At 46.9% G+C, this 17,127-nt stretch overlaps 3 protein-coding genes across 14 annotated transcripts in view; 2 read left to right on the top strand and 1 right to left on the bottom strand.

Annotated features, from left to right (window-relative positions):
* The window catches only part of REEP1 (receptor accessory protein 1), a 53,808-nt gene extending 48,849 nt beyond the window's left edge, over window positions 1–4,959 (top strand). For 4 of the 6 annotated variants that reach the window (XM_015862587.2, XM_015862591.2, XM_015862588.2 and 1 more), the window contains 2 exons: window positions 36–166; window positions 1,827–4,959. In XM_015862587.2, coding sequence (XP_015718073.1) covers window positions 36–166; window positions 1,827–1,898 — 203 coding nt within the window. In that variant the 3' untranslated portion in view covers window positions 1,899–4,959. Of the gene's footprint in view, window positions 1–11; window positions 167–1,826 lie in introns of those variants that run through there. The other 2 variants (XM_032444526.1, XM_032444527.1) reach the window with 2 other exon arrangements.
* A 378-nt stretch (window positions 4,960–5,337) lies between these two features.
* Window positions 5,338–6,979, bottom strand: MRPL35 (mitochondrial ribosomal protein L35). Of its 2 annotated transcripts, none has more exons than XM_015862596.2 (3): window positions 6,832–6,979; window positions 5,994–6,295; window positions 5,338–5,610 (listed from the first exon to the last, which is right to left on the bottom strand). In XM_015862596.2, the coding sequence occupies exons 1-3, from the start codon at window positions 6,857–6,859 to the stop codon at window positions 5,422–5,424; spliced, it is 519 nt and encodes a 172-aa protein (XP_015718082.1). In that variant the 5' UTR covers window positions 6,860–6,979; the 3' UTR covers window positions 5,338–5,421. The 2 variants fall into 2 exon arrangements, with proteins under 2 accessions (XP_015718082.1, XP_015718083.1); XM_015862597.2 differs by lacking the exon at window positions 6,832–6,979 and adding an exon at window positions 6,766–6,785.
* Window positions 6,980–6,994: 15 nt separating this feature from the next.
* Window positions 6,995–17,068, top strand: IMMT (inner membrane mitochondrial protein). Of its 6 annotated transcripts, none has more exons than XM_015862579.1 (15): window positions 6,995–7,127; window positions 7,971–8,124; window positions 8,229–8,418; window positions 9,056–9,176; window positions 9,763–9,843; window positions 9,935–10,036; window positions 10,196–10,332; window positions 10,677–10,780; window positions 11,132–11,267; window positions 12,311–12,440; window positions 13,703–13,717; window positions 14,570–14,793; window positions 15,090–15,221; window positions 15,635–15,764; window positions 16,101–17,068. In XM_015862579.1, the coding sequence occupies exons 1-15, from the start codon at window positions 6,995–6,997 to the stop codon at window positions 16,706–16,708; spliced, it is 2,397 nt and encodes a 798-aa protein (XP_015718065.1). In that variant the 3' UTR covers window positions 16,709–17,068. The 6 variants fall into 6 exon arrangements, with proteins under 6 accessions (XP_015718065.1, XP_015718068.1, XP_015718067.1 ...); XM_015862583.2 differs by having other exon boundaries at window positions 6,999–7,127; window positions 7,971–8,047; XM_015862582.1 differs by lacking the exon at window positions 9,763–9,843.
* The last annotated feature ends 59 nt before the right edge of the window (window positions 17,069–17,127 follow it).

The raw sequence follows: 17,127 nt of genomic DNA, 5'->3' as shown, positions 1-17,127 counted from the left end.
TTCATGTTTAGACCATAAATGACCATGTTAAATAGATGTGAGCGATAAATACGAAAAGCCAAACTGTGAAACCAAAGACTCTGTGTTCTCAGATGATGAAGAGAACGATTTATTGGATGGTGCATCCATGAACAAAAGGCCTAAAAAGAAGGATCAACCCCTTGAGGTACATCCATGCTGTCAAGGTTCCTCCTTCTCTGAAGTTCTTTGAGTATCTGAGTGAACACCTCTTTGGTCTAACAACACTGAGTCCAAAAGCAGCACTTTTCTGGTCTTTCAGGGGTGGGTCTTGCTATGAGAAAACTCCATTTCCTACACATGTGGCTTCCCTGATAGAAATTCCAATCCATGCCTGTGGAAATAATAATTGCACGGAGCTTCAGAGTTGGATTTTGAGCTGCAAAACTTGGATCTAGCTCTAAACCACATGCTAATGTGGAGGTATTTCAATGAGAGGATTTGGATATCAACCACTAACTTTTCCTGTCTGCTGCAGAAAATGTATTTTCTTTCCTGAGGCAGAGGATCTGTAGGGAGAACAGACAGCACCCATAGCCAGAGAGCTCAGAGCCCAAAGCTTCGTGCACCTGGCCAAACCACACCAACACCAGCAGTGCTTCTACTGCTGACTCCATGATTTCAGTAGGTTTGGAATCATCGTATTAAGAACTGTGATTTAATTTACTACTCAAAAAGCAACAAAAAATACTAAAGGAGACACAGATCTCACACTGCAGTTTGACAAAAGCAGTTTTAGCAACTTCTTGTTATGGAGGAAATGCAACCTCTGCATGAGATGCTGTAGGCAAGGAATCCTTCCAGATTTGGGCAGTGGGGAACGGAGCCACATCCAGCAGCCCAAATGTAGCTCTCAGATTGCAGCCAGCAGATCTCCACCCTGGGGTAGCTGGGTTTATTTCCCTTTCTCCAAGCCAGTATAGGAGAGCAGGAGTGGTGTGGTGTGGCTGACCCACGTCCTTCTAGTGGGCTGTTGTAGCTCTGGTGGCTCTCAACAAATCTTGCTGTGGTTACATGCAGTCTCTGTGGCTTCTCTCAGAGCTGTTAAGTGGCCTTCTAAGGAGGCAGAGCTATTCATTCCTGATTTCAAGTGTTTACTGAGTAGTTGATGTGTGCTTTAAGAGTAGCTTAGCTTTTCAAAGTGCAGCCTCTCCCAAGCAATACTTACTGCTCAAGCTGTGTTACAGAGCTCCTGGTTTACAGATAGCAGTTGTGTATGTGGAAATACAGCATGATCTTGGATTGGATAATCCTATAAAATATACATGACTAAGTCTTCATTTACAAATGGTAAGACCCTGTCATAGTCTTCCAGGTAAATAGGTTTATGCTGTTAATAAATACAAAGCTTTGGATTTTCCTGAAAATGAAGTGTTGCAGCGTTATCTGCTATGCTTTGCTAGGCATCCACATTGAGAATCTGTGCTCCTCTGCAACACATGGTAAGCACTTCTTGTTGTGAATCTGATGAGCCCCAGTGCTGTACCAAAGCTCTTCAGAGTGAATTATGCAGTTTCTCCTGTCTGCTTTGGCCATTGTGCTACTAGCAGTATTTGGCCATGCCTTTAGCTAACGACAAAGGGGCAGGTGATGTAACCAAGGTAGGGGTCTACAATGGTTCTCTTCAAGGGGTTAATCCTCAACTGAGCCTTCATTAACAGTCTTGAGGGCCAAAATGGGCTTCTCTCTTTCTTCATGCCAGAAACGGGATCACTACCACTGAAATGCCACAAAGATAGGTGAGTTTTAAGGAAAAAAAGAAACAATTTCCTATTGTACCAATGATGTTTTCTCTTGCTTTTCTGCAGGCACCGCCTAGGACCCTTAGACCTCGCATCAGGAAGAAAAGTACCTCGTCCTCTGCCACTGAAACAATGTGAGTGCAATGAGCCAATAGCACCAAGATCCACAGAATGTCTCTCTTCTGCCTTAAAGAGCTACTCGTTAATAACGTAGGAAACAGCAGTGGGATGGATGTGCTTTGATGTACAGCGTTGTAGACATGGCCCTTCCTCGCTCCTGTCTCTGTATCCCGTTCCACGCTTCTCGCGTTCGTCAGCATCACGGTCAGGACAGTCTGACAGACACCTGCAGATGGAGAGTCCTTGTTTTGTTTGCAGTGTATCCCCACTCACGCTAACCCCGTAAGGCTGTACATTTACAGTTCTCATGGTGTCTGCATAGCTCTAGCTCTGTGAATGCACAGCAACAACAGAAATAATCAGTTGCTCGTGATGATACATCGGCAGTGTATTTATTTATGGCTTTATCATGAAGGAAGTGGATTTGTAGAAGCCAAGGATTCCTCTTCCCTCTCTTCCTCCTCAAGCCTGTGAATGATGTAACAAATGCCTGAGTGCTTTAGCTGTTTGACAATGGCCAACACTCATTAGGGAAAGCTGAGCTGTAATGCTGTTTCTCTTTCTGCAAGTGGATCGCTTGTATTCTGATTAAATCATTGTGCTAAAAAGACACAGAGACAGAACTTGGGATGAGGAAGAGACGTGCAGGAGAACACGATTGGTTTCAGCAATGCAATGAAGGGGGGAAAGTCTTAATTTTCATCATCCTGAGCCAGGAGAGTATTGTGTGGAAAATGATGGCGGCTAGAAAACTGGATCGCATCGCTTGCGGCAAATGTTCTACTGGCAGTTCTGAAGTATGAGCAAGGCAGTCGTGTAGTAGCTGCAGCAACGCAATAGAATTGCTTTAGTGACTCGCTTCCAGGGGAACATGAACCTTTCTCCCCTGACAGTCCCAGTCCCAGCGTTCTGTTTTCCTGGTGTGGTGCTTTTCCTTACACGAGCAGAGCAGGACGCTGGGGCTCAGCTGCTTTTTGAGGCCTGGAGTTTTTGCCTGTAGCATGGAGTTTGGTTAGAACCACGAGAACCAGTGGAGTGTTGTATTTGTATCCATATATAAACGAGAAATATAAAAGAAGAGGAAGATGTTGTAGGGTTTGTGTATTTGTGCTTTCAAGTTGGTGTCTCTTGTAAGTGTAAAGCATGTGAAATTCACACATAAGTTAATTACGTGGCCCTTTGTGTTTGCTCTTGGACCTATCTCATAGAATAGAAAACCATTTAGCATTACATACATGGAACCTGCCCTCACTGGGGCCAGAGCCCGAGTAGTACAATGAACCAAGCTGAGGGGCAGCGGCCCGGGATGCCAACAGCCGGATGGAGCGTATCAGGCTCAGAGCTAAATCTGACGTGGCCTTTAACACCTTGTCTCTGCCGGATGTGCATCAGCAGCATTGCTGTCCATGCATGATGCATCCTCAAGGTCCCATCAGAGCTTCCGATGTACGTGGGGAAGAGAGAAATAACCCTCATGCACACACTGATGTTTATCCAACCTGGATTGGGAGTGGAAAGGGCATATATCAGGTATTTCCTGGGTCTGCCACCATGTTTGGCCCCATTACCTGAGAACTGCGTTTCCTTTACACGTGCTAATTCAATTGCATTGTCCAGTGGGTGAGAAGGAAGAAGCCTTCAGAAAATACATTGAAAACCAAACAGATAGAGATAAGCAGTTAGAGAAGATCTGGGTCCTTAGGAGATACTCAGAAAACGAGTGGAGGAGCTGAGCTTGTGCGTTTTATTTTGAAGCAGCTTTAAAGTTGGTTTGATTTATTTTGGCAAACATGAAAAAGAAATAGCAAAACCGCCTGCGGTGTTAGCAGAAATGAGATCCTGTTGCAAGCAAGCCGTGCTTCCCCGCTATGCAATAGGTTGCCATAAAAGAGAAAGCTGACAAGTTTGCACTCAATGATGCCAAAAAACCCCCCTCACAAAACACAGAGCCACATAACATCCGATAGGTTTTGTTCTCAGACATGCTGTAATTAACACTGATTCTCACTAAATTGATTAAATGTGTCTAATCTGCTGTTTTACTGTAAACTTGACTGTCTGGATTTTGTTTAAGTGCTGAGGTGGAATTGTTGACAAGGGAGTTGCCTTATATCTCTCCAAACATTCATTGTATAAATGAGAAAAACAAAAATAAACCTTTTCATATCTCTGGCAGAACCGTATGAATTTATCAGCGGGGCTGTATATTTGTGTATAGATAGACAAGCAATGTGAATGCCGACCCATGTCCACTTCGTGCTGTAGTGTTCTGTGTACAGAAGAGAACGGTCGTTTGCTTTCGATTCCTCGTTTTCCACACACAGGTTGTTTACAGGTGTTGCCCCAGTTCTGTCATTTCACCCTTATGGCGATTTGCATTTGTTTCCAATAAACATCAGCCGTGAAGTCTTTTGTTGCAGTTTTTCTCTGCCGCAGGAAGGAGCTGATTCAGCAAGGCGCTTTCCTGCACTGATGCTGACCCCTCGTGGCGAAGGCTTTGCAGAACGCAATGCGAGGACTCGCAGATGGCAGCTTCTGCATCTGTGGTAAATGAGTCTGTAAGTTCACCAAGTGTACCATAAACACACCTCAATTACGAGCACAGTAAGTTCAGAGCAGCTCAGTGCAGTCCCCATGCCTTCATTCTTGCTGCTGTGCAGTCAGTGCAGAGCGATTGCTGAATCAGGATCACCTAGAAAGACTTCATGCATCACCACCTTGGAATAGTCCCACACTAATCTAAACTGTGTAAGTGCAAACCCAGCACAGACAGGAAAGGAAGATCGGGTTATTTATCCTGAATGAGAAGGAGAAAGCTGCGTTCCTAAGGTCGATGTTCTGCTGGTTTTATTACATGGCTCAATATGCATCTTCAATAGTCTTAATCTTTTCTTTATCATCAAGAACACATCTTTAGTCTGTTCAACGTTATCTGGCAGGCTGGAATCATTCCTTCCATTGCTGTATTGTTTTTGATCTCACTTCTGGCTGACTGTATATAGATGTACTACTCACTGCATGTCCTTCACAACTTCTCTGTATGATCAACTGGAAAAAATACAGCTACTGAACGCTCTGAGTAACCAGTGAATTCATTGACACACGACAGCCTGCAGCAGCAAACAATCATTCTTCCCATGCCCAAAAGGCTCCACATAGCAAGCTACCAAAAAGCAGAGACATAAAGAACACCCTTAAGCTAAACACATTTCTTTTAACAACATTCAAGATTAAATATGTTTAATTATTCATACTAATGCTTAGAGTGCATTCATCCACATACATTATGTTGCACACAAGCATAGGAAAGCAGCAGACATCATAGAATTCATAGAATCATAGAATTACCCAGGCTGGAAAAGACCTTGAAGATCATCAAGTCCAAAACACAGCAGAACACATAGGAGATAAGTCCAGCTGTCATCTCTGCCAAGTAAAACACAAACAGCTCCTCAAAGCAGCTTTTAATATTCCTTTATTTCGGGCCATAATTGTGAGCAGTTGATACACATATGTTTAATTATAAAATAACTAAAGCTTTCTACACAGAAAGGTTGGTGCGGTCGTGATACTTCTGGTAAGGATCATCAACGTACCAATTTCTTCTTTTCCAGAAAGAAGTGGTCATTTTATCCAGGAGTTTACTTTGTGTCCTATTGCACAACACAAACTCTCTCAAGCGTTTCTTCTGGGCAGTAGATTTCTTCCACAGTTTCTTCTTGTAACCAGACTGCCAGGAGAAAACAGACAGTGAGTTGCTACCAATAGGGACGTATAGCAATTCTCACACATAAGCACAAAACCCCCACTTTTAGGAAGCCAGGAGATGCAAACTTCCATACCAGCTTCCTCTGTCTATCAGAGCAAAAGCAATGAATCAATGAATCATAGAATGGCCTGGGTTGAAAAGGACCACAATGATCATCCAGTTTCAACCCCCTGCTGTGTGCAGGGTCACCAACCAGCAGACCAGGCTGCCCAGAGCCACATCCAGCCTGGCCTTGAATGCCTGCAGGGATGGGGCATCCACAGCCTCCTTGGGCAACCTGTTCCAGTGCATCACCACCCTCAATGAACCCACTGCTTTAACACCTGAACAAAACTAAATCCTACCTTCCTCCTCACCCAAAGCCCACAGTGCAGCCGCAGAAATCTCTTAACGACAGCTTTCACAGTCTTCCTCTTTCCCTTCCGTAAGCCGTAATAAGTGACGGGCCTCGTGGGCTGCTGAAGGATGTTGGGAAGCAGAGGAGTGAGTCTGAGGACCAGGGAAGGACACGGTGCGCCGGGCACGATCCCTTTGGACGGCGGTTTGGGCAGCGGAGCCGCAGCCCACACCGGGCTGTGGCAGCACCGAACGGCGGCGGTTCGTCCTGCAGCCAGCGGGGCCCAGCGTGACAGCGGGCGCAGCATCCCTGCAACGAGAGACAGAATCACAGAATGAGCCGGGTTGGAAGGGACCTCAAGGATCATGTAGTTCCAACCCCCCTGCCTGGCAGGGCCACCGAACATACACCTTTACTAGATCAGGTTGCCCAGGAGACCCCATAGATCCCCACAGAGACCCTATAAATCCCATAGATCCCCATAGAGACCCCATCGATCCCATAGATCCCACAGATCCCCATAGAGACCCTATAAATCCCACCGATCCCCATAGAGACCCCATAGATCAGGTTGTCCATGGCCCTGTCCAACCTGGCCTTGAACACCTCCAAGGACGGGGCATCCACAACCTCCCTGGGCAGCCTGTTCCAGGGCCTAACCACTCTCCTAGTGAAGAACTTCCCCCTAACGTCCAACCTAAATCTTCCCTCTTTTAACTTAAAACCATTTCCCCGTGTCCTGCTATTGTCAGCCCTCAGGACGGTGAGCAGCCCCGCACCGCCGCCATTTCACGGGCACCCCCCGCTCCGACATGGCGGCCCGGCTCCCTCCGTCAGCCACAGACCCGTGAGGGCCGCTCTCACAGCCGCCATGTCCCTCAGCCCGGCTCAGGCTCCGCCCGTCCCGCAGGGCGCCCAGTCCCCGCTGTGAGGAGCACAGTCCCCTCGCGACTCCTCCTAAGATGGCGGCTCACTCTCTCAGCGCAGTATCCCCGCCCCCCCCGGCGGATGTGCGTCCCGCGCATGCGCAGTGCGCCGTGCAGCCGGTGTGTGGAGTTGCATCGCGCGGCGCGTCGGTGCTGCCGGGTGCGGGGCGATGCTGCGGGTCTGTCAGCGGGCGGGGGGAGCGGTGACAGCGCAGGTGAGCGGGGATGGGTCCGGTGGGGAGCGGGGGGGAGATTTGGGGCCTTGTGGGGGGAGCACGGCTGGTTCTGGTCGGTGTGAGCACATTGCGGCCTAACGATGACAGCACTGGGCGGCGGGACGTGACCTTGTGGATGTGGGGCCTGGGCTGATGGATGGGAACCGCTGTTAAATGAGGATGGGGGTGTGATGGGGAAACTGAGCTGAGACGGAAAGCAGAGTAACGATGGTGGCTGTCACATAGAGCTCTGTGATGTGTGAGACATGTCCTGAGCGGCTGCGGGGATGGAAAATCACCGTGTTTGGAATCATTGAGTCATAGAATGGCCTGGGTTGAAAAGGACCACAATGATCATCCAGTTCCAACCCCCTGCTGTGTGCAGGGTCACCAACCAGCAGCCCAGGCTGCCCAGAGCCACATCCAGCCTGGCTTTGAATTCAAACAAGATTATTTGATGGCCAAAGGGGCCGATGCAGCTTTAAGAAACTACTGCTTAACCAGTTTTTCTGGCAGATCTTCATTTTGAGGTAAAATAGGAGGTAAAAATGTTGGGTAACGTTATCCCCGCTAAATAGAATAGGGTAAAATATCACTCCTCACATGGTAATTTCATTTATAGTATAATGAGATCTCTATCTTGAAAGCGGCTGCGTTGTTCTTGTAGGGAGCTCATAAAGAAACGTGTTTGTGTCTCTTGAATGAGCTGCAGGTCTAAAGGCAGCTCTGGTTTCTGCACTGAGCTGCTGTAGCTCTCAGACCGAGCTGAACTAACATGCATTGGGATGAGTTGAGGCTGAGATGTGCTCAGTGCCTGACTGTGCTCTCCTCCACCCCTCACAGAGCTGCTGGTGCAGGAGGGCATCGCTCCGTCCACCTCGACTGAGCCGTGGATATGCGACCTCGTCGGGGGAGTCCGGGTGCGTTGGAGGGGTGGTTCCTTCCATCCCTTGGTTTGTCCCACACTCTTGGGTTGGTGGCCGCCTTCTGGATCACAGTGGGTGTTCCCAGGTGTAGGCTGGAGGTTTAAAACCTATCAGAGGCTTTATTGTCGTGCAATACGATTTACATCGTTTCTGTTTTATCCCTCTCTCCACGCAGTGTTTCTGTAGGCAAAATCATCGGTGCAAGCGTCTTGTTTGTGGGTGGAGGAGTCGGGGGAACCGTCCTGTACGCCAGCTACGATCCACACTTCAGGGAGAATGTAGAGAAAGCCATTCCCTACTCTGACAAACTGTTTGAGATGGCCCTTGGTCCTGCACCGTACAGTGTGCCCATGCCAAAGAAACCGGTAAGCATCTCCCAATCACCTATTCAGCTGACGGCTGTGTAATGGTGCTGCTCGCATGTTTCCCTTTATCATGGAATCATAGAAGGGCTCAGGTTGGAAGGGACCTCAGGGACCACCGAGTTGCAACCCCCTGCCACATGCAGGGCCACCAGCCTCCACATTTAATACCAGCCCAGGCTGCCCCATCCAACCTGCCCTTGAACACCTCCAGGGATGGGACATCACAGCCTCTCTGGGCAGCTGTTCCAGCACCTCACCACTCTCATAGTACAGAACTTCCCCCTGACATCCAACCTAAATCTTTCCTCCCTCAACTTAAAACCATTTCCCCTTGTCCTGCTATTATCTACCCTTCCAAAGAGTTGACTTTCCTCCTGTTTATAGGCTCCCTTTAGGTACTGGAAGGCTGCAGTGAGGTTACCCTGCAGCAGTTTTCAGCTGCATGTTCTTCACTTGTGATCATGGAGGCTCTTAGTGCCTTCCAGGCACCGAGTAAACTTTAGCATCACACAGACTGCTCAGACTGAAATCCTGATCTGCCCAGTTATGGCTCTGACTCAGATGCTTTTGTTCTTACCTTGTGGCTTTGCACGATGGTTACTGAAAAATGAATACTTTCTTATTTTTGATTCTCAAGATACAACAAGGTCCACTGAAGATCTCATCTGTAGCAGAAGTAATGAAAGAATCCAAACAGCCCGTTCCCAAATCCCACACAAGCAAAACAGAAGCTGTTGCTCCTTCAGAGGAAAAAGAAGGTAACCTTATGGAATGTCACACGGAGAGAAGCAGAAGTGCTAATGTTCTCCTGTACCGTACATCCCACAGCAGATGGAGATGGGCTTTGGGGATGGTTGCAGATGTTTGTGCTGTAGTTTTGTTGAATTAATATTATTGATCATAAGGAAGTTTGCCTAGAAGGGCTTGAGCCATTTTTGCTTAGTTTTCAATTAAGTTTATTGACCTTAGAGTATTTGGAATCTAATATAAATGACTGCACTCCATAGTTCTGCATACAAGGCTCACTTTGGGTGCTGGGCTCTTGAGATATTCTATTTCTTCTTCTTAAGCAACTGCAGTATGCCTTAATTGGGATAATTGCTTGAGCTGCTTGTAAAGCCAGATTAAAAGGAACATAGAGAGTCACAGTTGGCATCTTTGTTCCCTTATCTGTCATGTCAGGTGAAGATCTGCGTGTGTGTAATTAATGCTGTCTCCTTTTCTGTAAATAATAACATGAATGTCCCAATGAAGTTCCTCCAGAGGAAAAACCCAGTGTCTGTTATTTCCCTGTTCTCACTTCAGTGCATGTGCATGTTTCAGTTCTGTAACTGTACTTAACAGCAGGCACAGCTGCAGCACAGATCATCTCTGCAACAGGGGTAGCCGCGTCAGTGCCAGCTCCGGGGATACAGCCTGAAGAAGGTGAAAAAGATTGCACGAATACCACATAGAACATCAAAATCCTGTCGCTTCAAACACATGGATCTGATGCTTAAATAATCTGCTTTTATAGGTAAAGAACATGAGGGTTCCCATGCTATAAAAGAACGATCGCCGGACGAGGTCGCGGCTCGTCTTGCCCAGCAGGACAAAGAGGAGCAAGAGAAGATCGCAGGTGAGCCCATACCTGGAGTTCTGCTACACATGCTGTAAGGGACAAAAGGATTGTTCCCAACCTCTTGTGAGCCACAGAAAATAACGTAAGGAGACACTTGAGATATAATGAATCACTTCAATGATGAGGCTGCAGTTAATTCCAGTATTTTCTTTCCAGCCCTTGCAGCAACACTGGAAGGAGCCCTGAGCTCTACGGCTCGTGTAACACTGCAGGCAATTACTGCACAGGAATCTGCTGTGCAAGCAGTGAATGCGCACTTGCAAATACTGAAGGAGGCAATGGACAACTCGGAGGTAAATTGGGCAGCTGGGGACTTGTGTTCATCGTGTAACTAAGGATAAAGTCTGAGGTTTAATGTTTGTCACAGTTTTACCTGATCTTCCCACTTGGGAAACGTTGTAGGGTTTAATAATAAAGTGCTTCTGCTTTTGACATGTCCCACTTTGTGTAGGACTGCTGCTTTCTGTTGCAGAGGGTATAATGGAGTGGTCAATCACAATGTCAAGGTTCAAAACCACAACAAAAACGATAGAAAGAAGAAATTCTTAAGAGCTTCCAGCTGTGTTGTTATTATCTGATGGGTAATTTTGTACCGTGGGCATTGTGATAACACTAATGATCGATCTGTGCTTGTCAGACTGCTGGGGAGAAGAAATCAGCTCAGTGGCGCACTCTGGAGGAGGCTCTGAAAGATCGAAGGAGGGCAGTGGATGAAGCTGCTGATGTCCTTCTGAAAGCCAAGTGAGTTCTTTGTATCTCCTACCCATACTTAAATACAGTGCTCCTTAGTTCAAGTAAGACTGAAGAAAACAATAACCCATAATCCTTCTAATATCATTTTGGATCATTTGATCATTATTATGCCTATTGTAAGAATTCAATTTGCTGCACTCTGGGTCTGTTGAGTCAATAACATCGTTGGCTTCTCCTAGCTGTGATGTAAAATTAAGTCTTACAGCACTGTTTGTTGGTTCCATTCTTCAGCAGAGCCACTCCTAAGGCTGGCTATTTATTAGATGTGTGCTCATGCATGTATGTGGTTATGCAGTAAGACCTGTATGTGTTATAATCAACAGCTTCATTTCTTTTCAGAGAAGAGTTGGAGAAGACAAAAGGTGTAATTGAGAATGCCAAGAAGGCTCAGATCCCAGGAGCCAAACCTCACATCATTGCTGCAGAGGAAAATCTTCATCATATGATAGTTGACTTGGACAATGTAGTGAAGAAGGTAACACTTCCAGCTGTTCTTCATCATCATTAGAACAAGGACTGATTGGCAGCTTGTGAGACCCCCTTTTTCCACGTCCTTTATAGCAGATCAAGTATTTCTTAGTTTAAATGCTATTTCTAAACACAATTTTCAGCTATAGTCAGTCTTTGAGCTGTGTGTGGTACCAGTGAGTTGTCTTGACAAGGACTTTGCATGAAAAGCCTGAACTCTGTCTTGGAACTCTGCAGCCAGTTTGTTCAGTGTCTGCTCTTTCCTTGGGCAGCTTTCATTTCCTTCTTTCTGATGCTGGACTTGCAGTTCCTTCTGTCTGATGCTGGACTTGCAGTTCCTTCTGTCTGATGCTGGAGTGGAATTAGGAAGATGAGACAAACTATTCAGGGTGCTGATTGGCGTAGTGTCCTCTCACTGAGTGTATCCAGTTGTTCTGGTGGTGGCTCTTGTGCAGGGCATGGGAGACATAGGGTTGGATTGCTGAGATTACTTTTTAACCTTGAAACTTGTTTCTTTGGATCTGGGGCACACCTATAATATTCATCAGGTTGGGGAGGAGTCTGCTGATGACTTTGTGGGTATATCACTTTATGGCTCAGAAAACAGGATGAAAAGTAAAGTTGAAATCATGCCCTTTTGCAGGATAATGGATTGCTCTGATGGAGGAATTTCAGTGGGGAATTTCTCTGAAGTGTGGGAGTACAGAACGCAGTGAGGGTTGGGCAGCTCCCTGCTGGGGCTGTGATGGCTGCATGCTGCTCTGATGGTAGAAAACATTCTGTAATGAAGGTGTAGAGCTGGATATCTCTAAAGGAACATATTGTGTTGGTTTTTTCTGAGCTACAGATTGACTACAGTATTACAGTGTGCGTGTGAAGAAGTGGATCTGTGTAGTTGGGGTAAATAATTACTGTGTATAAGAGGCTTGATGTCACAGGGCAGCTTTTCCCCAAGTGAGGATAAAGATCTCTGCCACTAACTCAGGTTTGATCTCAGATGACTTCAGTCTCCTTGGAAGATAAGCCAGTCTCCTTTTTTGTTTGTTACAGGTTCAGGCAGCACAGTCTGAGGCCAAGATCGTGGCTCAGTATCATGAACTTGTGGCTACGGCAAGAGAGGAGTTTCAGCGAGAACTCGAGAGCATCACCCCCGATGTGCAGCCGGGCTGGAAGGGGCTCAGTAAGTCTGCGGCGATGGCAGTCAATCGTAGAGCAGTTCATAGAGCAGCTGTAACAATGCCTGCTTTCAGGATTCCCTGATTCTGAGCTCCCTGATTCTTTCTAGATAACTGAAAGAGTGAATTCACTGCTCTTTAAATACTTCACTTATCCCAGTGTGTTAGTTCTAAAGGAGAGTGACACAGGAGTTGATCTGGAGTAACAGCCAGTGCTGCACAGAAGCAGTAAATGGCTGCGTGGTGTTTTCCAGCTGCTACAGTTCTTTGCCTGAGGTCTGACATCTGGCACACTCATGTTTTTGAGGTGCTTGGGTTTTTCAGCTGGAGCTCCTTCCTGCTTTCCTTAGAACAGATAAAAGTGAAGTGAGAAATGTGATTCAGAAGTACAGTTAGAATCTTTCTGCCTCAGTAGAGGGATAAATGTATTACTCAGAGTTGTTGGAAGGTTCAGATACCACCACAGTGTGATTGCAGGCAGGCAGGGAAGGAGTCAGGCTTGCAGTTAAATTCTTATGGCTAAAGCAAGTCAGCTCATCCTCTGTGATCCTCTTTCTTAATGGTACTTAATGCTCTAGAAATGTGAATGTTAGTCCACAAACTCATTTTCAAAGCTAAATGAAAACACCAGGCCTGTGTAACACATGGGGTTTTTGTTCTGTAAGAAGTTGGGAGAACTTACTAGGTTGAGAAACTGCAGTTTGCTGTGCTGTCTCTCTTATGTTCAATCTTCTGGGATATTAGTTCTGAAGAAAATGGGATTTGGCATCTGGAGATGGAGCTACCATTTCTAATGCAGGATAAGGGGAGGACATCCTGAGTATTGTGAGCACTGCACTGTTCTGAGAGAGGGAACATCCCGGCAGCTTCCAGGCGTTCAGTTTCACACCAGTGTGACCCTACTTAGTGTACAGGACTGACTCGATAGTGACTCTCACTGCTACCTGGGAATTTGTCTCTTACCCAACTGCTCGTTTGTAAGGACCTGGAAATTCTCAGTGTCCTGTTGCACTTCTTTACTTGTATTTCTCGCTTTGACTGAACCTAAAGGTTCATCTGTGGGTTTCCAAAGGCAGCTGTAGTGGTGGGGATGTTTGGGTTACATCTTGCTTGTAACAAGGAGGGATCTCCGGAGTCTGTTCTTGAACTCCTGCAGCCTTGGATCACTCTAGACCAGAAGCTTTTAGTTGTCCATTGTACTATTGCACGACTGACTGCTGTAGTGAATGTGCATTAACTTCTCCAACCTCTCCTCTTTCTGTTGCAGACATAACTGATCTAGGTGAGTTCCTGTAACTTTTTCTGGTCTTGTGAATATTCTCTCTTTCCTCTTTGTCCTTTTTGATGTTTGTGTGGTGCACCACTTTAATTACATGCACTATCAGCAAAGCAGTGAAAAATATCCCTGCAATATTTCAGACTGGGCTGTGCTTTGGGATCCTTGCCGCTAGTTCTGTATGTGCTGCTTAAACCAGACTTTGTCTAGCAGCTCTCACTTGCCAGGTGAGTGTGGTTTGCATTGGAAAGCCACGCTTCCACTTGCTTTGTGTATTTCAGCCAGTCACCAGCTGCTGCTGAGATCCCAATGGGAAACAGAAATGAATCCATCCTAATCAACAGTGGTTAATTCTAACTGACAGTGGTTTGCTTCAACTTTGGGCCTGATTGAGGCCGGCTCCTGCTGATACCACCAGCACATCTGGGTGCTCTGAGCTGGGTCACCAAACTGAGGGACTGAATTTGGATTTAATCTTCATGATTGATTTCCTCTCTGATTCTGAGGTTGATTTTTCTGAGCTCCTTGGTGGTGCTGCTCAGCTTTTGGGTCAGACCTGCTGCACCAGATAACAAATAGCAACATCTGACTGTGAACATTTGGCCTGGAGAGCTGCTGAACAGCATGAATTGTAGATGTGAATGATTCAAATGAACTGGAGTAATTTTTCTCCCAAGTGCTGGGAAGTTCTTATAGATTTGGTTCGGAAAGGAGCATTTGGGTGGGCTTTACCACCAATCAGTGTCTCTTAAAACGTGCTCACAGGTCAACCATGTATGGAGCCCTGGAGCTCTCCAGGGGTAGGAGGTGGGGTAGCTTCTCTGCAGCTCTTTCTAATAGCGCCTTGTTGTTTTTTAGCTGGGCAGTTATCAACAGACGACTTGAATTCCCTGATTGCACACGCGCATCGTCGCATCGACCAGCTGAACAAGGAGCTGGCTGAGCAGAGGGTCAGGGAGCAGCAGCACATCGAGTTGGCCCTGGAGAAGCAAAAACTTGAAGATAAAAAGGCACTCGAGGCAGCTGTGGCAAAAGCACTGGAGCATCACAAAAGTGAGATTGAAATAGAACAGGAGAAGAAGGTAAAGTGGTGGAACTCGCCTAGAAGAGGGGCACAGGGAGCAGCAGGGTGTTGTGAGTGCTGGGGGACTTCAGGTTGGGGCCCCCTGCCTATGCTAAGCACGGAAGGGAGATTTTGAGCAAGGAAACTTCTTCAGGTGTAGAATGGCCACCCCTTGTAATCTTTAGGAAAAGGCTGAGCTGTAAGAGCAGCCCTTGGCAGCTTTGTAAGATAAAGCGTGAGTTTAAATCAGTAACACTTCTATATACCCTGATGGGTAACAACTGCTGTGCAATTGTGCTGCTTAATTGCATACAGCTTGAAGAGGTCCGAGAGGTGATGGAGAGTGAAATGAGGACGCAGCTCCGGCGGCAGGCAGCTGCCCACGCCGATCACCTGCGGGATGTCCTTAAGATCCAGGAACAGGAGCTGAAGGAGGAATTTGAGCAGGTGAGAGAAAGGAATCACCCAGGAGCCGGGTGGGAATTTGGTCAAAATGCTGGTGGTGAAGCTTCACAAAGCAGGCACTTTGCAGGAGGAAACGCGAACCATCTGCTGGAACACTCAGTGGGGGCTGGGGAGGGAATCTGCTCATCTGGAGGAGGTGAAGTCCTTCAGCATGTAGATTTAATGCTGAGTTGTCTTAAGATCCTCAGCTATAGGTGAACATTTGATAATTAGGAATGTTAGGAATGTATTAACCATTAATTTCACCACTTTAAAAGGACTTATTAGTGGTATATTTACTACGTGTGTTGTCTGGAGCAAGAATAAAAGGTTACGCAAACATATCTTAAGAGGTTGAATATGGTTAGTTGAAGAAACAGCTCTCGCTGGCCTGATGATGTACAAATCTATTTCAGAACCTATCAGAGAAACTCAGCGAGCAAGAAATGCAATTCCGACGCCTTAATCAGGAGCAGCTCGACAACTTCACGCTGGATATAAACACTGCCTACGCCAGGCTGAAAGGAATTGAGCAAGCAGTTGAGAGTGAGCACTGAGATCTCATCTTCTTAAGGAGCAGTCACAGTTCTTGTCCAGATCTGGTGCCTGAACACCAGATTAGCCATGTGGCTGATGGTTTGCCATCGGCCGAGTACTCAATAAGTCCCAGCTGCAAAGTCCAAAGCTGGTTCTGCCAAAGCCATAGCTGTGCTCTGTTGGCAGGGACTCTGAGGTGTGGAACAGACTTGCTTTGTGCAGATGGCAGGGGGGTGGCTACTTCAGAAGTGTTCAGAGGGATGGCTTTTGTTGCTTGAATTGGAACACGTTTGTGTTCAGTGCTTTCCCTGTGTGCCTCAACTGAGAGTCCTCTTGACTTTGCAGGTCACGCAGTAGCAGAAGAGGAGGCCAGAAAGGCCCATCAGCTGTGGCTTTCTGTGGAAGCACTCAAGTACTGCATGAAGACGGCCTCTGGTGACAGCCCCACTGAGCCGCTGGAGAGCGCAGTGAAGGCCATCAAGGCCAGCTGTTCTGACAATGCCTTTACAGAAGCCTTAACAGCAGCCCTCCCCCAGGAGTCTCTGACACGAGGGGTGTACAGCGAAGAGGCCCTTAGAGCACGGTTCTACACAGTCCAAAAACTGGCAAAAAGAGTGGCTATGATTGACGAAACGAGAAACAGCTTGTATCAATACTTCCTGTCCTACCTGCAGTCCCTTCTTGTGTTCCACCCTCAACAGCTGAAGCCACCGGCTGAGCTCAGCCCTGACGACCTCGATACGTTTAAATTACTGTCTTACGCTTCCTACTGCATTGAACACGGAGATCTGGAGCTGGCAGCTAAATTCGTCAACCAGTTAAGAGGAGAGTCCAGGAGAGTCGCACACGATTGGCTGACTGAAGCTCGAATGACCCTTGAAACCAAACAAATAGTGGATATCCTGACAGCATACGCCAGCGCTGTGGGGTTGGGAACAACTCAAGTGCAGTGAGCTCGGACTGTTAGTTCAGAGGCAGTTCAGCAGTTGCTCACGCTGAAGAGAAACCCAGCAACCTCCTGAGGGTGAGCTCCTAAGGGCTGCAAACCAACCAGCTGGTGGGGGCGGGCTGGAAGCGTTAAATCAAAGCGTGGGTCCTGTCCTGTTTCCTTGCACTGTATTTAAGTTACCACCTGTTGTATTTGTATTGGGTTTGCGTTACGACCACCAACTTCAGGAAGCTTCTTCACAATCTGTGTAACAATTTTGTTTCCCCGTCTTACCAAGCAGGCTTGTGATCCAGCCAAAATGTTTGTAACCTGCCCTTAATGATTTGCCACATTGTCAGCTGAATAAAACAAGACTTCAACCACTCTCCTGCTTCTCAGTTTCCTCTTTAGCAGCAAAGACAGCTGCCATGCAGGAACGGCCTG

This window comes from Coturnix japonica, chromosome 4, assembly GCF_001577835.2.
Source record: "Coturnix japonica isolate 7356 chromosome 4, Coturnix japonica 2.1, whole genome shotgun sequence".
NCBI lineage: Eukaryota > Metazoa > Chordata > Aves > Galliformes > Phasianidae > Coturnix > Coturnix japonica.
This window is presented reverse-complemented; position numbering and strand designations above follow the sequence as displayed.